The 23603-nt window shown below is 51.0% G+C and overlaps 1 protein-coding gene across 2 annotated transcripts in view; it reads left to right on the top strand.

Annotated features, from left to right (window-relative positions):
* The first annotated feature begins 7446 nt into the window (after window positions 1-7446).
* The window catches only part of INPP5D (inositol polyphosphate-5-phosphatase D), a 123108-nt gene continuing 106951 nt past the window's right edge, over window positions 7447-23603 (top strand). Inside the window, exon 1 of one of the 2 annotated variants that reach the window (XM_019445532.2) lies at window positions 7447-7760. In XM_019445532.2, the coding sequence (XP_019301077.1) occupies window positions 7627-7760 (134 nt within the window). In that variant the 5' untranslated portion in view covers window positions 7447-7626. The remainder of the gene's footprint in view (window positions 7761-23603) is intronic. The other variant, XM_019445533.2, reaches the window with a different exon arrangement.

The raw sequence follows: 23603 nt of genomic DNA, 5'->3' as shown, positions 1-23603 counted from the left end.
AAGGGAAGGGGGGAAGGGTAAGGACTGAGGTCTGTGGAAGACAGAAGGGAGGGAGGCGGTGGTCTGAGGCGTAGAGCAAGGTCTGGAGGTCAAGATCTGGTTGTACACATTCCAGTAGCCACCGCTACAATGGACAGGCGTGGGAGTAGATGCCCCTCCAGACATGGAGTCAGGAGGGCTCCTACCAAGTCCCCAAAGGTGGGGCGGGAAAGAAGAAGGGACGAAGGGACACAGGTTAATTTGGTGAGCCCGCTTAGAGTTTTTGCAAATGCAGGATTTGCAGTTGCAGGGGCTTTGTTCTATGGACAGCCAGGAGCCATCGGAGGATTTTCAGTTGGACGCGGCTAGACCAAAGCAAGGCTTTAGGAAGGGACCCTGGAGGTTGTTTGCAGTCTGGATTGTAGCCCAGGGCTTGGAATTGCAGATTTGGGAGATGAGCTTGGCCACTACTACGAGGAGAACGGGGACCTGCAGACGGGAAGGGATTTGCAGGTCGACAGGTTCAACAAGCAGCCGAGGCCCCAGTGCCCCCTACCAGGTGGTCATCACACCATACTTGAGTTCACGGGAAGAAATCTGGGGCACCTGGGCACCGGCTGGTTAAGCGTCTTCATTGCAGCTCAGGTCATGATCGCACGGTTCGTGAAATGGAGCCCTGTGTTGGGCTCTGCACAGCACGGAGCCTGCTTAGGATTCTCTCTCTCTCTCTCTCTCTCTCTCTCTCTTTCTCTCTCTCTCTCTCCTCCTCCTCCTCCTCCTCCGCAATGTGCATGCATGCACTTTCTCTCTCTCAAAATAAATAAATAAACAAAAACAAAAAGAAACCTGGAGTGTTGAGTGTGAACCAAACTTCTGTTCTCCTCAAGGAACCTGTTCTAATTCTGAAACTCTTATGAGCAGGAGACCAGCACCCTTGCCTGGAACCCAGCTACTCCTTCACCTGTGCTACTCCCAACAATGGGGGCCCATGGGGCTTCCACAGACGATGCAGGGAAGCCTTTAGGTGAATGGAGCAAAGGCTCCGACCTAAGGATTCCACAGTCCACACAGAATTTCAGTCTCATCCAACCCAAAGTGTGCAATGTGCATACTGGTTATGAGGTCAAGCAGACAAGAGCTAGAATCTCCGATCTGCCACTAACTTGCAGATGAATTATTTACTTAATGTCTCTGGTTCTCCATCTCTCTGCCAGTTAAACGGAGATTATAATGAGACCCCCTATGGGGTATCACGAGGAATGAATGAAGCAATTCATATGCCAAGAGCTTAGCACAGTGTCTCACACACAGTAGCTGGTAGATAGATATTAGCTTTTGTTATAATGCAGCAAATATTTAGTAGGTGCTGCTGTGGACCAAATCGTTTCCCTTCTGAATTCACATGTTGAAGCCCTAACCCCTAGTGTGACTGTATTCGGAGATGGGGTTTTTAGGAGGTAAATAAGGTTACATGAGTTCATCGAGATGGGGTCCAAATCCTAGAGGTTTGGTAGCCTTATAAGAAGAGGAAGAGTGGGGCGCCTGGGTGGCTCAGTCGGTTAAGCCTCTGACTTGGGCTCGGGTCGTGATCTCACAGTTGGTGAGTTAGGAGCCCCGCATCGGGCTCTGTGCTGACAGCTCAGAGCCTGGAGCCTGCTTCAGATTCTGTGTCTCCCTCTCTCTCTGCCCCTCCCCTGCTCTCTCTCTCTCTCAAAAATAAATAAACATTAAAAAATTTAAAAAAAAAATGAGGAAGAGAGAGAAAGTCTCCCACTCTCCCCCGTCTCGTACAGGCCACGTGAGGAGGAAGCGAGAAGGCAGCCATCTGCAAGCCAGGAAGAGGGTCCTCAGAGGGGCATTTCAGAGACGACGTTCACACAGCTTGGGGACCCCCTCGGGGAGCAGGGATACGGTCAAGAAATCCCAGGGCTTCCCAGCCAGGGGCCTCCGCGCAGGAGGAAGTTCACAAGACAAGAGCGGGCAGAAGATGCTGATGGGAATGAAGTTAGAACCAACAGCATGGATTTGCTTTTGGTTTGGGCATTGGTGAAGAGCTCTGCTGGCTGTGGAGGCAAAGAGGAAGACCGACCGAACACGAAGCCGGGAAGGAGCTGACGTGTAGTCGCCACGGAAAGCTGATGGCTGTTGGCAGAAAATGCATTTGGGAAACGCAGCGACAGGCCCAGGCAAGGGAGGATCGGGAAGCGCTCGGGGCTGGGACAGAGGCTGGAGGTGACGTGGAGATGTCAAAATAGGTAAAAACGTGAAAAAAAATTTAAAAATAGAAGACGATATGGCATAATTAACCCCAAAGGAAAACGTGCACTGCCTTTGGACCCCTCGCCCTTCTGAGGATCTATATCCAGCAGACATACTGACTGGGATTTGTAATAACAAATATTGGAAACACTCTCAGGGGCCACCGGTAGGAGACTGGTACAATGCATGATGCTACAGCATATCATAGTATGCTAGCTTTTTTTCTTTTTTAAGTTTTTTTAAAAATGTATTTCTGGGAGAGCACAAGTGGGGGAGGGGCAGAGAGCGAGGGACAGAGGATCCGAAGCGGGCTCTTCGCTGACAGCAGCGAGCCCAGTGTGGGGCTTGAACTCACGAACCTCGAGATCCTGACCCGAGCCAAAGTCGGACGCTCAACCTACAGCCACCCCAGTGGCCCTAGTATGCTAGCTTTTCAAAGACTATGGTAGATACAAAAAAGCTCCACGAAATGTTCAGAAATATTGTGAAGTGAAAAAAGTAGGCTGTATGACAGGGTTAAAAGAAAAAAAAAAAAGATGAGGCCTTGGTTCCTCTCTCTTCCTTATGCTTCCAGAGGGACATGTAACTGGGATGCAACCAGCCCAAAGCCAAGTTGTCCAGAAAGATTTCACGCAAAACTTCTGGAACCCTAGTTGTCTTTGTATTTATTTAATTTCTATTTACATAAAAGTAGCATGTGGTCCTAAAGGAAATCTGGGAAACTAGAAGGAGGAAAAAAAATCGCTCTTGGATATGCCACTTAACCCAGCACTCTTCAGATTCGGTGATTTCCCAGGATAAAGTTTTTTCCACAGCTGGATTCATGCTGTATCCTCAACTCGGTTTCCTGATTTTTTTTCCTTTTTTTTTTTTTTTTAACTTACCATTGTATTTTGAATATGTCCCTGTGTCCTTAACAATCTTGGCAAAAGACACAAGTTATTTTTGTAGATGTGATTTTTCTCTCTTACCCAATTCTTCCCCCAAATCCAGCCCTATTCTCCTGGTTGCAGTTCAGGCCTATTTGATCTTCTGGCAAGGGGAGAGCTGCTCGCTGCCAGGCCTTTGGTATTCGAGGGAAATCCTTGAGCACAATGATGAACTCGGCCCCTGGACCCCTTGGGAAATAGCCTCCGGCCCTATGGCGTCGTTACTATGGGAACGGCAGAGGCGGGACTCTTGGAAAGGAACAGCTCTCCCCACACAGGAACTCATGGATGGAGGCAAGAGTTGGAGGCTCCCCCTGGTGGTGGGGGGTCGCAAGGCTCAGAATCTGACCTATTTTCGGTTATTTTTAGTTGTAGGTAAAGAGCACTTTTATAGAATCCTCTCTTTCATACCAGGGTTGTTAAATCAGTGGCCAGCGTCAATGGCACTGGCGGCTGGCTGGGGCCCCCCAGGACTCTGTCGTCCAGCCACCGGTCAGGAGGGCCCCCTACGGGAGCCGTCTCATCGGAGAGCACCTGCCTCGCACCAGACCTTTCAGTGACTTCACAGACACTCCGTAGCAGAGGGATCTTGGGGCAGAGCTGGGGCTCAGACCCGGCCTTGCTCCTGGGTGTGTGCCTCGGGGTCTGATTTCCAGCCCTGAAATAGAATTACTTGAGACTGGAGGGAAAATAGTGTGGGCGCGCCGTGAACGGAGACCCTGCCTTCCCACCCTTCGGGGTGCTCCGGACTCCGGGAGAAGCCCCGCCCAGCACTCAGAGGACTGCTGAGCAGAATTTATGTCTGCAGGGGCCTGGGGGGAGGATCTGGAAAAGCCACCCGAAGATGCCATAGCGGACGCGGAGCCGGGAGTCTGTGAGAAGGCAGGCAGGTGGAGCCAGGCACCCTGATAGCGCTCGAGAACCCACAGACGTGAAGCTGGGAGAGAGAGGGCCCAAGAAGGAGGCACCCTTCCTTCCCTGCAGAGGGTCGGGGGGATGATCCTTGCTATGTTTGGAGGTGTCTCAGCCCTCAGAAGATCTCTGCTGGGTCGTCGTCTTTCACTCTAGTGGAGAGTGAGCCCTTCCCCATCTCGATAATAAGTGTCCTTGACCTTTGATTTGGGAGGGGCCAATGGGGACAGGGTATATTCTCAGGGCAGAAGAGGGTGTCACTCTTTCCTGATGGGGGCGCTGACCCACTTGCCCTGGGCCCCCTGGCACTGGGAGCAACGCTGCTTGACCACAGGAGGCTCAGGCCTCCTTGTCCTATCCCGGTTTTCTGGGAATGGCCACCCCATCTCCTTCTTCAGCCCAAGATGCCTTTTTCTCAGGTCTGGGGGGGTGAGGGAAGTTCACTCCTGACGGCAGCTTTCAAACAGTTCCTTCTGTATTGGTCAGGGTTTTCCAGAGAAACACCACCAACAGGATGTGTGTGTGTATGTACATATATATGAGAGAGCTTTATTTTTAAGGAATTGTCTCATGTGATTACAGAAACTGACAAGTCCAGAATCTGCAGGGTGGGCTGGCAGGCTGGGGGGGGGGGGGGGGGCGGGACTGCAATTCAAGCTGAAGGCAATCTGCTGACAGAATTCCCTCTTCTTATGGGAGCCTTGGTCTTTTTCTATAAAGGCCTTCAACTGATTGCATGAGGCCCACCCACCATATGGAGAGTAATCTGCTTTACTCAGAGTTTACGGATTTAAATACTAACCTTGGGGTGCCTGGCTGGCTCAGTTGGCAGAGCATGCAACTCTTGATCTTGGGGTTGTGGGTTTGAGCCCCACGTTAGGTGCAGAGGCTGCTTAAAAAATAGAATCTAAAAAAATGTTTAAATAAAATAAATACTAATCTCATCTAAAAGTATCTTCACAGAGACATCTAGAATAATGGCCCAGCCAAGTTGCAGAAAATTGACTATCACGGCTCCCTCTGTTTTTGGTGACTCAGTGAGTCAACACTTCCTTCACTCCTTCATTCCTTTGCCCTCCAGTAGGAATCAGTGGGTGACTGTCTGCCCAGGCTGGTGGGCCGTGGGGAGCCCTGAGGTACAGCAAAGGGCTTCCGTGAACCCAAGACACTAAAAAACAGGATCTGAACAGGAAGCAAGAGCCTGGACGTCACAAAAGACCCTTCAGTGCACTGACTGGACACTGAACATATGGATAATTACCTCCTCTCTATCCCTTATACTAAATCTTCAATGATAAGTCACTGTACCTCCCGTGGGTGCATGAATTGTATAATACACATTTTTAGTGCATTGTTTATATAGACAGGGGCCCCGCAAAAAATATTCACCCAGGCCCCACCCACCCGCCGAAAGGGCAGCCCTGGTCTAAGTGTCGTGGTTTTCCGAACAGGGCAGCAGAAGGGCAGGGGGACCAGGAAGCTGACCATGTCAGGTGGCTCAGGCAGCTGGGTTGGATGGAAGTAGAAATGGGATGGGCCTTCAAAATTAGGGAAATGCGTGTGTCATGTATGTGTCCTGTGTGTCCAAGGGAAATCACAGGGGTAAAGGGCAAAGGTGGTCCCACTGGCCCCCCGACTCTGCTGAAAGGCAGGACTCGGTAGGGACAGAGGCCTGAGAGAGGGGGTGTGGGAAGCTGGAGAAAGTAGCAGGAAGGCAGTGATAAGTGCAAGAGTCTTGGACGTGGTGGAGGGTCTGGTCAAGGTACTAAGGGGTCAGGATTGCAGATGGATCCTTCTGATGGGCCCTAAAGAGACCAAGGGGCCTTGAGGCTGAGACCAAGGAGGAGGTTATTGGAGGGTCAGCAGGGAGGCAAGAAGGGTGCTAAATGGTGGTGATGGGAGCGTAGAGCTGGCTTCCAGAAGGCTGGAGTGTGGACGCCAGCTCTTGTCCCCACGCCTAGCTCGGGGCCTGCCCAGAGGACCCTTGCTTCCTATGTCCTGAGAGTTTGGGAGTTGAGTTGTTAGTCCAGTGGGAGGAGCCGGGCAGGGTCAGAGGTCAGGGGAGAGGAAGCTCAGAGTGGCTTAGGGAGGTGGGAGTGAGGACTGGGGAGTTCACTGAGCTGGAGTTTCCAGAAGGAACGCCACCTGGAGCCCAGAGGCCACACTCTGGCCTCAGAATCAGGACATGCTTGTTCAGAATCACCTGCCGTGTGGAGGTCCATGCAGGTGGAGGTGCTAAGGGCTCATCAGCACAGGCGAGCTCCGTTAGGGGTTATTTCCTCAAGATAGAAAAGAGGAAACCTCAGCTGAGAGAAAGACGTCTGATCAGCTCCTGAAGCTGCGATGTAGAGCTGGGGGGCTCAGACGGAGGCTCACTGAGCTCGGGCCTCTGGAGGGGGTCTCTTGTCATGTCTTGGGGGGTGGGGCGAGGCCTGGGTGTGGGATGGGGGGGCACCGCCGCCTTGTGCGATGGGTCAGCAGCGCCCCTTGACCCTGCTGGGCCTGACCCAAGGACGGAGTGCACCCCACGAGCGGACGTCTGCTTTGGAGCCCTCAGAATCTGCTGGTCCGGGATGGCGGCCCCATGGGGGCGGCTCTCCTTTGGGCCACCGGCAAGTGCAACCACGGCAGCCTGGAGGCGCTCCACTGGCCACCCCGACTCTCCTGGGATAAAGGGCACCGGAAGCCATGGTCTTCATCCTTGGCCAGGTGGTCAGCCTGTGGGGAAGTGTCATTTCCGAGCGTCCTGGAAAGACCCAGAGGGGAAAACCCAGCCCGCATTCTCTCTGTGCAGGGTCAACGTCCCCAAGCCCTCCACCCCCTTCGTGCGTGGCTAAGCTGGACCGCCACGGAGAACAGGGTTCCTTCACACCCACCGGCGCTTGGGGACGAGTGTAAACGTGTCACAGAGCTGTCACCTGGGCCCTTGGAGCCCTCCGGTGGTGTCCCTCAAGGTCCTTCCAGCACCCAAGGCTGTGTGGTGTCCTGAGTCTCTCACATTGGGAGGGAGCTCCACTGCGCCCCTCTCCCTCAATCTCGCCTGGCCCTGGGGGGCAGGCGGTGGTCCCAGCTGAGTAGCCCCTGGAGTAGGGTAAAGCCGAAGGCGAGGGATCCGGCCAGGGCGTGGCCATCCCACGTGAGCATCCAGACAGGCCTCCAGTGGCCACTGTCCTGGCCCATCCACCTGCCGGGCCGCGCTTCTCCGGCAGCCGGCCGTGAGCCTCCTGACCCCGACGACGACCCAGCTGCCGCCCCGGGGAGGCCTTGGGGGGGCAGCGGGAGGGGCGGCCGGCGGGTGGGCGGGGTGGGAAGGTGGAGCGCGGCCTCCCCCGGCCGGTCTCCGCAATGAGGAAGTTCTCTGCCGCTGCTGGCTTCCTTTCCCTCGCTGAGCTCCTGAAACAGGAAGTCGGGCAGGGAGCTGGTGGCAGCAGCGGGGCAACCGAGAGGGGACCGACGGCGGCTCGCGGTGCGGGGGCCTCAGCTCCCCTCGGTGGCGTGTGGGTCCCGGGGTGGCCGCCCGCCCGGCCCGGGGAGGCCCGTGGCCGCCATGGTCCCCTGCTGGAACCATGGCAACATCACCCGCTCCAAGGCCGAGGAGCTGCTGTCCAGGACGGGCAAGGACGGGAGCTTCCTCGTGCGTGCCAGCGAGTCCATCTCCAAGGCCTACGCGCTCTGCGTGCTGTAAGTGCGCCGGGCCCGCGGGAGGAGGCGCGGCCCGCCGGGGGACAGGGTGGCTTCGGGTCACGGGATGCGTGGGCCCGACTTGTGTGCTGCCCGGATTTGTTGGTGGGTCCTGCTGAGGCCCCCTGTGGGCCTGCGTGGCCTTGGAGCTCAGGTTTTTCAACGCCGGACCCCCCAGAGCCACTCTGGGCCTGGTCACACACGAGCGGCAGGGCCAGGGGCCGGGACGAGGGTCTCCAGGCTCTGGGAGGCAGGCGGGAGCTCGGGGCTCCAAGGTGGTGCCCTTGTTAGACAGCGGCTGGCTCAGCTCAGGTGTGGGTCACAGGTGCCCAGCCCGGAGACCCCGGTGCAGACCTCTGGGGAGCAGGCCTGGCGAGCGGGGACCCTTCTGGCGCCTAGGCTTTGGGTCCCCGGAGGACGCCGTTGTTCGGGAGCCAGAATGTGGGGTGGGTTCGCTCAAGAAGGACCTTTCAGTTCACCTAGAAGTTGCATACGGGGCCCTGAGAGCAGAGGAAGTCACCATCACTGACGGGGAGAGCCTCTTCCCTCCTCACCCCGGCACCGGGCTGTGTCCCCCACCCATTTCGGCCACCCTCATCTACCCGCTTCACCTCACTCCCGGCTCCGGGAGATCGCCCAACGCTCCGGTTCTGTTAACAATGGAGGAACCAGCCACTTGCTGGAGGTTCCTTTTTAAAACACCCTTCTTGACCCATGTCTGAAGAAGGCCCTCAGCCCTGCAACCCTGGCATCTAAGCACCCCTGCACGGCCTAGGGCAGCACCAGGGCACAGCAGGGGATGGGCTGTCCCCCTGCACCTCTCAGGCAGCATCCCCGGGCTTGCAGGAAGTTCCCTGTGACCAGGCAGCAGGGAGGCAGGTCACTGAACACAGACCCGTTTTGAGCATTAAGCGTACGTACTTGTCGGGGCGTTATCTCATTTCGTCCCCACGGCAACCTGAACCGCAGGTGCTGGTGTCACCCCCCTCCTTTGCAGTTGAGGAAACTGAGGCTCGGACAGGTTAAGCGACGGACGACGGTCGAAGCCAGGGCCATCTGACCCCAGAGGCTGCACCCAGGCCACCCCACTCCTCACCCTGTCAAGCTGTGAGCCTAGGTTCCGGGTGATACGGCAGGAGAAGCCAAGGTGTCTACGAGGATCAGCTGGGAGTATTAGAAAATGCTCCTAAACAGGCCTGAGTGTTGATGGCACCAGAGGCCCACCTCCCAAGGCCAGCTTCCCATGCCCCCCAGTCTCACACTCAGAGGAGGGGACCCAGGACCTCCCCACAGGCAGTGCCCCCGTGGGGACCCACCAACAGGGCCTGGGAAATAGTGGGGAGACTCCAAATTGACTCCGCTGGGCCCGCATGGACCGGTCTCCTGCCCCAGTGGGCGGCCGGTTCTGTTGGGTGTTCGCTGTGTGCTGAGCCCCCGCTGAGACCTTCCAGGGCTAACTGGTGCAGCAGCCCTCTGGTCAAGGGGCTCTGATTGTGCCCCGGCTACAATGCAATCTCTGACTCCAAGTGGGCAGCATGATGGAGGCCAGAGCCGGGGCTGAGTGGAGGCCTTGGGAGGCCTTGGGTCTCGTCCGATGACCCCTGAGTTTGCAAGTGAGCGGAAGGAGCTTTGAGAGGGTGAGGCCTATGTCTCCACTGCCCTTACTAGCTGGTGGCAGGCTGGGATCCAGGCCTGGTTTCCCATAGTCCTTCCTCCACTCCTCCTCCTGTCCCCTCTTCTGCATGGAGTGACTCTCAGAGCTGCAGAGAGTTCGGGGTCTGCATCTTAGGGAGGGCGTCCGTGGTGCCCAGCTGTCCACCGTCCTCTTCACCGAGGCCTGGACTTGTCATCAAGTTCCTGTCCTCAAAACCCTTTCAGGTCTAGACCCCAGGGCTTGGATTCTTCCCTGGGAACCCTGCCCTTCTGCCAGGCCCGGGGCTCCCCGAGTCCCTCTGCTTTTCAAGGGAAGCCATCCTGCCCGCAGGGTCAGGAGCCACTCCAGGCTGTGGGATGCCAGGGACCACCAAACTTTCCCCAAGCCTGTGAGACACAATCCTGCTGCCATCTTTCATTTTGCCAATGGAGGAGATTTAAAAATGAAAAACTGACTAAATGGGTGACAACTAACTGGACCTTCCAAAGGCTCATTTCATGGAAGAAAGCATCCTTTAACACTGAAAAGCAGGAAGAGTGTAGTCTTTAAAACAAAACAAAACAGGGGTGCCTGGGTGGCTCAGTTGGTTAAGCTTAGTCTGACTCTTGATTTCGGCTCAGGTCGTGATCTCATGGTTCGTGGGTTTGAGCCCTGCATCGGGCTCTCTGTGCTGGTAGCACAAAGCCTGCTTGGGATTCTCTGTCTCCCTCTCTGTCTGCCTCTCCCCTGCTCATGTTCTCTCTCTCTCTCTCTCTCTCTCAAAAATAAATAAACGTTAAAAACAAAACAAAAAACCAACCAAACAAAAAACAAAGCAAACACCAGTCCTTTAAATCGAATAGATTTAACCTCTTGGGAAACAAAGCCCACCATCCTTAGTTTTCTCTGTTCCCTGTGGCCCGGTGCAAACCTTGCCCCACGCCGTCCTGTCCACGGCCTGCGGGGTGAAAAGCAACTGGGCGAAATGTCCTCGGTTTCACAAGCGACAGGCTTCGCCCCTCTGCTGTCTCTCTGGAAGTCAGCTGGGAGTATGGGGACCCAGCTGGTGCAGGTGTGGGGTCAGGGCTCTCAAAGTGAGCCAGGACTGCAGGAGGAGACCACCAAGACTCCCCTCCTGCTCTAGAAATATCCACAGAAAGAGACCTCATGGCCCTGCATGCGCAGGCCTCATTCTGCCTGTGCCCACTGCCTGGAGCCTGTCCCCAGTCCCCTCTGCTGAGTGAGGGGACAGCAGGGGGCCTCCAGCGGCTGGTTTAGGCAGCTGTGTTCGCAGCACCAGGAACTGGGTACAACCTCCCCAGTGGCCTTGGTGCTGAGGAAAGAGAACAGGATTTGACTATTTAAATGAAACGAAGAGGGGGGTGAGGAAGGCACCAAAAGACAAGGCTGCAATTCAGTGCCACCCACGTGATGAGAGCACACGTTCACCCCAGGCCTCGCAAACCCGCATTTCCTCCAGAGAGGTCAGCCCTACCGCCCACCTGCCACCGGGCAGGAAAGCTCAGGCCTCTCCTCAGCAGCTCAGAGAACCCCGCTTTAGGGAGGCCTGGAGGCTCGTCTTGGGCCCTGAGAGCCGGAGGGGGAAGGCCCCAGGCAGCTCTGCCGTCTTGGGGCAAGGGGGCTTGGAAACACAAGCGACAGTGTGCTCTTCTAGATGGGGCCTCTGTCGTGCTCACCTGACCGCACTCAGTCCCACCGCAGGGGAAGCTGGAGGGGGCATCCGGCCCAGCTGGGATGGGCATACTAAGAGGCCATCTAGCTTGTGCCCTCCTCTCCGGCCAGGACAGCACCCCCACGTGGCACCCGTGCACCTGTTAGGTGCTTTATGCTACAGAAAAGAGATACATACCTTGGGGGGTGGGGGTCCCCCCGATGTAAGAGCCAGGAGTCAGCAGGGCCAGCCTCCCCTGGCTCAGGCCACACAGGCAGAACCAGAACAATGGCCCAGCGTGGTTGGGAACACAGTCTGCCCAGTGGGGTGGCGTTCCCACTGTGGCACACTAGAGTTGGCTTCCCTCCTGGAGGAGGGGCAGACGTGCGCTGCCTCGTCCAGCCAGCTGGGGGGCGGGGTGGGGGGGTGGGGAAGTAATCTCGGGTTCCTCAACACACAGCCTTCCCCGAGACGCCCGGGTCCACCCACGGCCTCCTTCCCCGGGGACGGCGGCCAGGCAGCCTGGATTGTGGCCTCGTCAGCACAGCCCCAAAGACGAAGAAGCACAGGCAGGACATTCAGTCACCAAAAACTCCCTCAGAGAAGGCCGCCTTGTCGTTAGGAAGTGTGACAGGCCAGTTGGGGTAGAGCAGGCCCTAAGCCTTGCTCCCCTCACAAAAGGTGGTTGCTAACCTGTTCTGCCTAAAAACGACCGCGAGAGATTCACGAAGGCTAACTGTGTGCCAGGCTTTGTTCCAGGCTCTTTACGTGTATTAACTCACCGTCGCCAGCGACCTTCGGAGGAAGTCCTGTTATTATCCCCACTTTAGGGATGAGGAAACTGAGGCCCAGAGAGGTTAGGTAGCATGCCACATTTACCAATAAATGGCAGGGTCAGGACTTGAACTCAGGCCGTTCTCAGGAAGGAGAAACAGAGGGGAGCCAGCAAGCCTGGGGGTGTGTGGGATCGGGTAGGCCCGGAAAGGGGGGACACAGAGAAGGGACTTGGGAGGGCAGAAATGTCCAGGAGAGGCATAGAGCCATTTCCGGTGATGTGATCGCATGGACACAACCCCCTTTCCTCCAATTCGCTTCCAAAGTTTCAGCCAAGTTTGCACTGCTCACTGGTTATTTTTGTGCAATGCAAAGAAATACACTGGTTTTCGTAGCTGGGGTTGACAGAAAGTGGGGACCAATACTGGTCCAAACGGTAGCCTCTAGCCAGGCTGGAGGACCACGGGCTCTTGAAACCCAGTTTACGTCAGAGTTGGTCCAAGTGTTCTTTTTTCTTCTGAGTTTTCTTTCTGTGCGCAAGACGGGAGAGAGTGGAGCGCCCGTGAAGGCCTGTGCGTTCAATGGCTCACTGGTGTCTTCTGTGCACGGTGAGGGACTCACAACGACCTGGTGAAGCTGACGGTCTCCAGGCTTTCTGCGCCCGTGCCCAGCACACCAGGGCAGCTCTTCCAGAACCAGCGTAGGCTCTGGCTTTGGTGTGTTTTGCAAGCTGGCCTGCTTGGCGGGTTAACTTCACCTGGGCACAGACACTGGCGCCTCCCCGTCGAAGGGTCCGCTCTCCTGGAGCGTGAACCCAAACATGGTGGTGAAATGGCTGCGGTGCTCCTGGCCAGGCGTTCCTCGTTGCCCCGGAGATGGGGTCACAGGGGGTCTGCCCTTCCCGCCTCAATCCATGCCGTGCGACACAGTGCTTAGCGGACAGCCCTCCGGGATTGGCTGCGTTCGATGTGAGTTCTAGTGTTTGCGAGATGCTAACCTGCCTGCGCCCACCCAGCGTCCTCACTGGTGAGGTGCCCACTCCTGGGGTTAATTTGTTTTTATTGAGGTATAATTCACATCCCACAAAATCACCCTTTGCACAGTGTACAATTCAGTGGTGTTTAGGACATCCATAGCGTTGTGCAATTATCACCACTGTCTAACTCCATCATCCCAAAAAGAAACCCTGTACCCACTGGCACTCACTCGGGATTTCCCCACCCTCCAACCCTTGGCAACCACTAATAGACTTTCTGACACTTGCCTGGTCTGGATATTTTATGTGAATGGAATCATACAATATGCGGCCTTTGTGTCTGGCTTTTTCCACCCAGCATAATGCTTTTGGAGTTCAGCCCTGTTGTAGCATGATTACAGTTAAATAATAGTCTGTTGTGTGGCTAGGCCACATTTTAATCATCCATTTATCAGTTTGTGGACGTTGGGGTCGTTTTGGCTATTATGAGAAATGCTGCTGTGAACATTCATGTACAAGGTTTTTGTGGTTTGGTTTTGTTTTTAAAGTTTATTTATTGGGGCGCCTGGGCGGCTCAGTCGATTAAGCGTCTGACTTCGGCTCAGGTCATGGTCCCACGGTTGGTGGGTTCGAGCCCCGCGTCGGGCTCTGTGCTGACAGCTCGGAGCCTGGAGCCTGCTTCTGATTCTGTGCGTCCCTCGCTCTCTGCCCCTCCCCTTCTCGTGCTCATAAATAAATAAACATTTTAAAAAATTTTTAAGTTTATGTATTTATTTTGAGAGAGACAGAGACAGCACAAGTGAGGGAGGGGCAGAAGGGGGGGCGGAGAGAGAGAATCACAAGCAGGCTCCACAATGTCAGCGCAGAGCCTGACGTGGGGCTCGAATGCACAAACCGCGCCCATGATCGTGACCTGAGCTGAAACCAAGAGTCAGGCACTTACCTGGGTGAGCCACCCAGGTGCCCCCATGTGCAAGGTTTTGTGTGAACACGTGTTTTCAATGGTCTTGGGTGGGATTGCTGGGTCAAATAGTAATGGTAGCTTTCTGTGGAACGATCGCACTGTTTTCCACAGGAACTGCACCGTTTTTATGTTCCCATCAGCCATGACTGTTCCACATTTTCACCAACCCCCGTTATTATCTTTTTGGTGATAATGATTCTGGTGGCTGTGAAGTGGCATCTTATTGTGACCTGGGGCTGCGTCTCCCTAAATGATTAACGACGTCGAGCTTCTTTTCGTGTTTATTGGCCATTTGTCTATCTTTTTTTTTTTTTTTAATGTTTTTATTTCTTTTTGAGACAGAGAGAGACAAGAGCACAAACGGGGGAGGGGCAGAGAGAGAGGGAGACACAGAATCTGAAACAGGCTCCAGGGTCCGAGCCATCAGCACAGAGCCCGACATGGGGCTTGAACTCACAGACCGTGAGATCATGACCTGAGCCAAAGTTGGACGCCCGACCGACTGAGCCACCCAGGCGCCCCGGCCATTTGTCTATTTTATTTGGAGAAATGTCTCTTCAGATCCTTTGCCCATTTTAAAAGTCGGCCTATTTGTCTTTCTGTTGTTGTCATTGGATTACTGAGAGGGTAAAAATGGGAGAATGTGGGCAAAATGTGTGACCCAAGGCCAGGCACACACGGTCAACACCCACTAAACCCTGGCCGTTATTTTTTACAACTCATAAAGTGAGTAGTGACATTTCAGCTGCAGAGGAGTATAGGGCCCCTCTGTGGAGAAAGTTCCACAGCAGAAGGAAAGAGAGCACCGGCAGAGTGACACTTCTAGAACTTCCTGGAGCCCTGTAGGAGCCTCCGGGAGACAGCGAGCTGTCATGTGGGGCCTCCTCAGAGGAAGTGCTCAAAAAGATAAGGCAGGAAGAGCACTTGAATGGCGCATGAGTGTCCAGTGGCCGCTGGGGCCAGGGTTGAGCTCCCGGAAGCCTGACAGAGAGAAGGGTCTGGGGCATGGATGCCAGGAAGAAGCACCAGGCAGATTGAAGATAAAATCAAGAAGGAATGGAGGCCGTCTTAAGAGGGATTAACTAGTTCCCATTTGGGAGGGAGCTACTGAGGGGACAAAAGTCCTAAGGCTCTGCAGAGGGAGCCAGCCCAGCATGTGGACGGGGTGGGGATCAGTGCAGGTGGCCAAAGCAGGCCCTGCCGGAGCAGAGTGGGTAGAATAAGCCTGCAGCTCTGGGGACCAGATCTTTCCTTTCTCCCGTGCTCATTTCATACCCCCGTTGTCCGTTAATTAGAAAAGCATTGTATCAGGGTGCCTGGGTGGCTCGGTCGGTTAAGCGTCCGACTTCGGCTCGGGTCATGATCTCCCGGTCCGTGAGTTCGAGCCCCGCGTCGGGCTCTGTGCCGACAGCTCAGAGCCTGGAGCCTGTTTCGGATTCTGTGTCTCCCTCTCTCTCTGCCCCTCCCCTGTTCATGCTCTGTCTCTCTTTGTCTCAAAAATAAATAAACGTTAAAAAAAAAAAAAAGAAAGAAAGAAAGAAAAGCATTGTATTAACAAGGACCCAAACAATTTGGGTTCAACTACTTTTTAAAAATCACCCCAGACAGGGCTGGTCCCCAGAGCATCAGCTGCTCCGGCCTTGCACTCATAGCCAGGACCCTGCCCTCCAGAGTCTCGAGGCTTGTTGAGGCCATCACAGGCGTCAGTGACGATGCAGAAATAGATCTTCTGATAAACAGCGCAGTGTTCTTTCAAGTAACTTAAAAAAAAAAAATAGTGTTAAGGGGAGCCTGGGTGGCTCAGTCAGGTAAGCATCAGACTTCAGCTCAGGTCATGATCTGGCGGTTTGTGGGTTTGAGCCCCACATCGGGCTCTGTGCTGATGGTGTGGAGCCTGCTTGGGATTCTCTCTCTCTCTCTCTCTCTCTCTCTCTCTCTCTCAAAAGAAATAAATAAACTAGAAAAAAATCTTAAAAAAGTAGTATTAAGCATAATGTGCAAAGAGGTATAAAGAAAGAAAGTAATCACCCACCTATTGACAGACAAACGTGAATACTGCTAATTTGTACGTGTACCTTCTCATTCTCTTTATTCCTCTTTCTCCAGGGATGTAGAAATCTCTGTAATATTATATCTAGCTATACGCACATTATTTTGGTCTATGTTACATTAACATTCCTCAGTTGGTTAAAAATTTTCCTAAATATCATGTTTAGCGGGCTCCAAGATTCTAGCACAACATGTGCCACAATTGATGAAATGACTTGTGTGATATGGCATTTAAGTCGCCAGCAGTGTTTTATTGTTATAAATATGATGGTGATGGAGGTCTTTGTGCAGAATTGTGACGTTTCTGGGTATAGATTCCCAGAGGTGGAATTATTGGATCAAAGGATAGAAATACTTTTTAGATTCTTGATACAGAAAGACCAACGGCTCTCCAGAATGTGGTTCCACTTTGTGCTCTGGTCGGCTGTACAAGAGAGTGCCTACCTCATTCCAGCGGCCGTGTGCTGAATCTTTGCTCCTAAAAAACATTATTAAGTTGCAAGGTGAAAGGTGGTTAATACCTGTTCATTTCTCTTTGCATTTCTTGATTGCAGTCGTGGTAAACTTGTTTGACAGGTGCGTTGACCTTCATCATTCCTCTTCCGAGAATGGTCTGTCCATTCTCTCTGACATTTTGCTTTTGAAGCTGCCGTGTGGTTTTTCTGTTATCTGTTTGCATAAAGTCTTTGTATCACATTTGTTGCAAATATTTGCACTGTGGTTTCCCTTTAAACTTTGATTTTCTTGACATTCAGAGACTTTTCCCTTCTTTTTCCTTTGTGATTTTTTCTCTCTTTCTCCTTTGCTTTTAAATGTAGAGAGTCCCTCCGCTCAAGATATTCTGGGTTTTTTTTTTTTTTTTTAGTGGAAGACAGGAGGGTTAGGACAGGGCCTTTGGAACTTGATAGACTTGGGCTAAGGAGGACTCTGCCCGTCCAACCTCCAGCAAGTTGTCTAATTCCACGGGCCCTTGGTTTCCTTATCTGAAAACCAGGCTAAGAATACCTTTTGGGGTGCCTGGGTGGCTCAGTCGGTTAAGCGTCCCACTTCAGCTCAGGTCATGATCTCACTTGTGAGTTCGAGCCCCGCATCAGGTTCTGTGCTGACAGCTCAGAGCCTGGGGCCTGCTTCAGATTCTGTGACCCTCTCTCTCTCTCTCTGCCCCTCCCCTGCTCATGCTCTGTCTCTCTCTGTCTCTCAAAAATTAAACGTTTAAAAAAAATTGTTTAAAGAATACCTATGTAGTAATGTCATTTGGTGAATTGAATTTAAGTGTACATCACGTGCGAAGTATTTGGGAAAAACAGACGGAGAGATGATAAATTTTTCATTTTTGTATGTTTATTTATTTATTTTGAGAGAGGGGGAGGGGCAGAAAGAAAGGGAAAGAGAGAATCCCAAGCAGGCCCCATGCTGTCAACACAGAGCCCAACACAGGGCTCGGTCTCACCGACTGTAAGATCATGACGAGCCGAGATCAAGCGTTGGATGCTAAACCGACTGAGCCACCCAGGTGCCCCCAGTTTTTTGTTTTTTGTTTTGTTTTGTTTTTTACATTTGACACTTTAATCTCTCTGGAATTAATTTAATGAGTAGCGTAAGCCAAGGATGTATGTGTATTTTTTTCAAGTAGCCAATCATCTTTCTCAAGAACTTTCACTGAATGATTTACTTCTTTTCCTTTTCTGATTCATCCTTCACTGTATAGTAAGTCTTATATATCTCTTTCTTGCCTGTTAACCCTGCTCTGCCTATTGTCTGTTTTCTTACATCACTATCATGCCAAATGCATCACCACAATTTTATAAACGATTTTATTTTAGGATTTGCACATCTATCGTTTTCAAGTATCCTTCCAGGCGAACCAGCTAATAATTTTGTCGAGTTGGGAAAAAAGACAGTTGCACCTCCAATTAGAATTCCATGAAATCCATAATATAACTTGCGAAAAGGGACATTTTAGTATTAGTCTTAATGACAAGTATAGCTACCCCTATTTAAAATTGTGTCATTTTCTTCATACAGATCCTTCATATTTCTTGTTATGATTACTTCTGATTACTTTACAATTTTGTTAGTTTTGTAAATGATAGCTTTTCCCCTGCAGTTACCCTTTTGTGGTAACTGAGAACATACAGGAAAGTTACAGTTTTCATGAATTCACCTTTTATTCTGTTACCTTACTCCTCCTGGTTTCAAATTGCTTTTCATTTGCTTCTCTTGGATTTTCTTGATGGACAATCCTGTTGTATGTAAATTGTGATCATTTTGTGGTCTACTGTCCAAATACTTATAACTCTGATTTAGATTTCATAATTTATTACATGGGCCAGTATTTCTAAAACACTGCAGCGGAGGGTATTGGGAAGAGAACATATCTACCTCAGGAAGTTCTGTGAGAATCAAACGTGACAGTTCCTGGAAAGAATTTGGTACAATACCTGCATGGAGTTAGCACTTGATAAAAGTTAGTTGTTGCTCGTTGTCACGTTAAACAAGGACCCATCTTTTCCTAGTTTTATAAATAGTTTTGAATGACTAAGTATTGAATTTTATCAAGTGCCTTTTTAGTATCTATTGAGATAATACGTTGTTTCCCTTATTTCAGTATAATAGCTTAATTTTATAAAGTCCCTAACATTGGGGCACCTGGGTGGCTCAGTCGGTTAAACATTTGACTTTGGCTCAGGTCATGATCTCATGGTTTGTGGGTTTGAGCCCCGCATCGGGCTCTGTGCTGACAGCTTGGAGCCTGGAGCCTGCTTCGGATTCTGTGTCTCCTTCTCTCTCTGCCCCTCCCCTGCTCACGTGCTGTCTCTCTCTCTCTCTCTCTCTCTCTCTCTCTCTCTCTCCCTGTCTTGCAAAAATAAATAAAATGTTAAAAAAAAAACCACTTTTAATAAATAAATAAATAAAGTCCCTGACAGTAACCATTTTTGCATGGTTAAAATTAACTGGTTTTGATCATGACAACTTTTGATTGTATTCTGAATTATTTAGGATTTTTGTGTATATGTGCATAGGTGAGATCGATTTATGTGATTTGGGTCAGGTTGTGGCTTAAGAGTCATATAAGTTTTATAAAATATGGAGACATTTATGTGGCATCATCATTATTAAAAAAAGTTGGGCAGAGGTGCTTTTCCTCAGAGCCACTTATAGAGATCATTTTTATTTTTCATTTATTTTTTATTTTAAAAAAATTATTTATTTTTTTAAATTTTATTCCTTGTTTTTTAAAATTTACATCCAAATTAGTTAGCATATAGTATAACAATGATTTCAGGAATAGATTCCTTAGTGCCCCTCCCCCATTTAGCCCATCCCCCCTCCCACAACCCCTCCAGTAACCCTCAGTTTGTTCTCCATATTTATGAGTCTCTTCTGTTTTGTTCCCCTCCCTGTTTTTATATTGTTTTTGGTTCCCATCCCTTATGTTCATCTGTTTTGTCTCTTAAAGTTCTCAGATGAGTGAAGTCATATGATTTTTGTCTTTCTCTGACTGACTAATTTCTCTTAGCATAGTAGCCTCCGGTTCCATCCACGTAGTTGCCAATGGCAAGATTTCATTCTTTTTGCTTGCCGAGTAATACTCCATTGTATCTATATACCACATCTTCTTTATCCATTCATCCATCGATGGACATTTGGGCTCTTTCCATACTTTGGCTATCGTTGATAGTGCTGCTATAAACATGGGGGTGCATGTGTCCCTTCGAAACAGCACACCTGTATCCTGTGGATAAATGCATAGTAGTGCAATTGCTGGGTCGTAGGGTAGTTCTATTTTTAGTTTTTTTAGGAAGCTCCATCCTGTTTTCCAGAGTGGATGCACCCGCTTGCATGCCCATAAAAAAATTTATTTTTAAGCAATCTCTACACCCAACTTGGGGCTTGAACTCATGATCCCAAGATCAAGAGTCATATGGTCTCCCAACTGAGCCAGCCAGGTGCCCCAGAGATAATTTTTAAATATTTCAGGTGGCTGGGTGGCTCAGTTGGTTAAGCATCCGACTCGATTTCGGCCCACGGGTCATGGGATCAAGCCCCGCATCAGGATCTGTGCTGATAGCATGGAGCCTGCTTTGGATTCTCTCTCCTCTCTCTGCCCCTCCCCAACTTGCGTGCGTGTACTCTCTCTCTCTCTCAAAATAAATATGTAAACATTTTTTTTTTAAAGTTTTTAAAAAAAAGCATCTGTGCTTTCAGAAACCCCTATTTATGCGTGTATGAGGACAGAGATCCTTCTTGTCTCTTATCTTTCCTCCCTGTCTTTTCTTTCTGTACTGAATTTCTCGAACTTTTCTTCCCCGTTAACATTCCCCAGGACACGAGCTGTTGTGGTATTTAGTGCTGACTCGTGAACTCCACGTTTTCCACTTCTGATCACTTTTCCTTTGTCTCCTGCTGCTCAGTTCTCACAACTGACTTTTCCCACACCAGCAATGCAATGGTGTGCTGAGTTCACAATCAGACTTCTCCAGAATGTCTTTTATTCTTTTCGCAGTGATTCTGTGAAACATGGAGGTAACGCCTTTGAGTCCTTAGAAAAATGATGCCCTTCTTTTGAGTGGCGATATGTTTTCATATGTCTGGTAGTTTTTCTTTTCTGACAAAGAACTGTCAGGAAACATCAAGTCAGATTCTTTTGGAGATCAGAGTGGGTTTTTGCCCAAATCCTCTTACTAGCAAAAAAAAAAAAAAAAAAAAAAAAAAGGACCAGCAAGATTGGGGGTGGGAGCCCTGATCCGAGATCTAGCTGATGGGGGTAAGTGATGAGGGGTGTTATGGCCTCAAGGATAGGTGGGCTTCCTCCCAGGGGTCTCATATAAGGAACAATTTGCTGGACCCCCAGACTGCTGGGGCAGGGTGCTCAGCAGACCCCCAACAGCACTCTGGCTGCCTCCCCTCTGCCTCTCACCCGGCCACCAGGCCTTCCCTCACCTTCTCTCTTCTGAACTAATGGCTTCTTATAATTCATCCATTTTCTTACTCTCTTTCTCTGGGATTCTTTGAGGTTCTGGTGGTGAACGGTGAACAAACACTGTTGGTTCCTAGGGCTGACACACATTTTCCCTTGTTTCTATACGGTCCAAATGGCTTTTTTGAACACAAGGTTTCCACCCCTTGTTCTCCCACCCCATCTTGTCTACAACACTTAAGGAAGAAAAACAAAACATGTACAAACAGCACTAGAAATTGAACTGATATGTAACAAGAGTTACAAAGGGACTTAAAAACAATTATAGGGCATGCTAAGCCAATCAGCAAAGCGAGACAGAGACACTCATGAGGTTCTTGAATTTTAGAGTTTGATTTCTGCCTCTTTCTCTTTCTCTCTCTTTCTCCCCCCATGGGGCTGGCCGTGGCGAAGGATGTTTCTGGGTATGCTCGTCAGTGTTTATTTGGCTAGGAATAGTCATACAGATATAGTCCTGTTTATCTGACAGAATAAAAGTGCTGTGATATTTCTTCCTACTTCTGTTTCCTTGTCCTCTTGCATTAAAAAAAATTTTTTTTTAATGTTTATTTATTTTTGAGAAAGAAAGAGACAGAGTGCGAGCAGGAGAGGGGCAGAGAGAGAGGGAGACACAGAGCCGGAAGCCGGCTCCAGGCTCTGAGCTGTCAGCACAGAGCCCAACGTGGGGCTTGAACTCACCAACCGCGAGATCATGACCTTAGCTGAGTTGGACGCTCAACCGACTGAGCCACCCAGGTGCCCCCGCTTGTCCTCCTGCATTTACGTATAACTTCCCCAACCATATTGGGATTGATCAGGAAATGCCCTTCCCGGGAAGCATCTTCCCTCTTAGAACAGGATGGGCACCTGCTGTCACCTGGCAGCTGTTGGGAGTCATGCGGGAAATTTGCTGTAAGCCCCACGTCATCTGAGGTGGGACAGCCTCCTCCATACCCAGCCCGGCACCATCCCAACGTGGATCTCCAGTGGGACTGTTCCTAACACATTCACCTTGAAATGCGACCTGCTCACTGGAAGGAGTAGCAGCCGAGGGCCTGTGTTAGCACCCTAAATTGTTACTGAATCACCCCAAAAGAGCTGGGAAGGGCTGGATGACGCAGCCAAGCACGTTGTCTGGATTGCGTTCCCGTGTGGTCGTTGTCAAAGCTGATAGAGTTGTGGAATCTTCACTTGAAACATTTTACATGTGAGATTGTGCGTGTACATGTCGGTTCCACATCTCTATATGGAGATACGCTTGTATGTACACGTATATGTGTGTTGTGTGTGTGTATATGTGTGCATTTGTACAACGTTTGTGCATCTGGGACCAGAATGCAGTGTAGCGGCTGAGGAGTGAGGGAGACCAAGGAGTGCCCCCCTCCACCTGCTCGCAGAGCCCCCGGAGCCCCACGGCACGCAGTCTGGAACAACTCATCTCCTGTGGGCTGTGTGTGTGGCATGAGTGGTGGTGGTGGTGACGTTGTACATTTTCCCCACAAAGACCTGAAATGACCCGGCTCCGGGGTTGGCTTGTCTGGCCCTGTGCACCGGGGCTGCTGAGATATCAGTGTCTAAGGGGCAATGTCCTCTCTTCCTATCGGACTAGCTTCTGAATCCTGGTCTCTTTGAACAACATGGAAATGAGTCTGTCTTTCCTAGAACTTCTCTGAAAAGGCCCTAACGGCTTGTCTGCCACACTTGATTAACTGAAGGGCCGTTCCGGTTCCATGCAGCTGTCTGCGCCCCTCTCCTTGGGACCCTGTTCTTTTGCTTTAGGGGCTGGTGTTTGGGGCCTGCTGAACTTCTTGCACAAACCAGCTGCCCTCAGCCAAATGAGACTCTTCTGGCCCCGGTGTCATTTGCATATCTACTGGAGGAAGTGTCGCGAGAGCCAGCAGTGAAAGATAAGGGGGTAGCAGGGCGGAGCCACTCTTGGCATTTGTTGCTGGCTCTGCACAGGGGGCTGAGGCTGGAGGGGATGGCGACGGGGGGCTTGGACTGGGGTCCTGGGGCCGTCCTCCGTTTCTGGGACCTGTGCGGGAGGTGACGTGGCAGTGGCCTAGAGAGTCATCCCTGACATCTCTGACATAAGCCAGGTGCGCTGTCAGCTCAGGCTCTGGAGACAGGGTGCAGGTTGCTGAGAATTCAGAGATGAGACAAGACAGGAAAAGAAACTTCCCTGTGAGAACTGAACCAGGTGGAAGTGAAATTACGCAAAACAAATTCTCTAAAACTTTCTTGAAATATCCATTGGTTCAAAAGCCAAAAAAGATTGTAAAATTGACCACATAAAATCGTAAAACACAGCTAAAAAAAAAAAAAAAAAAAAAGTCCCATGAGCACTGTCAATGACAACTCCAAAATAGGGTAGCATCTATCAAAGTCTGGCAAATAAATAAACAAAAGATGGTCTTAAAAAATGTAATTCGCAGAAAATGTCAGTTTGTAAAAAGAAATTCGCAGAAAAAGAAAGACAACTATGAAACATAAGAGAACGCGTTCAACCTTCCTCATAAAGAAAGGCAGATTAAAGTAAGCGATCATTTTTCTTTCACCTCTCAGATTTGCAAAGATTGAAATGTCTGATAACAGCCAGTTGGCAGGGTGTGGGGAAACAGACATATCCGGTTAGTGGGAGAAAAAAGTGACACAGCCTCACGGGAAGGCAATCGGTAGTCCCTGTCTCAAAATCTAGAGCCCGTGTCCAGCTCTTCTCGTGCCGACCTCCCCACAACCGCTAGTAAATGTCAGCACGTGCAGGGTTTAGCGTGCTCCAGGCATGTTCAAATGCTTTTCAGGGGTGCCAGGTGGC

This window comes from Panthera pardus, unplaced genomic scaffold, assembly GCF_024362965.1.
Source record: "Panthera pardus isolate Hobbes unplaced genomic scaffold, ASM2436296v1 HiC_scaffold_10, whole genome shotgun sequence".
NCBI classification, from domain to species: Eukaryota; Metazoa; Chordata; class Mammalia; order Carnivora; family Felidae; genus Panthera; species Panthera pardus.
This window is presented reverse-complemented; position numbering and strand designations above follow the sequence as displayed.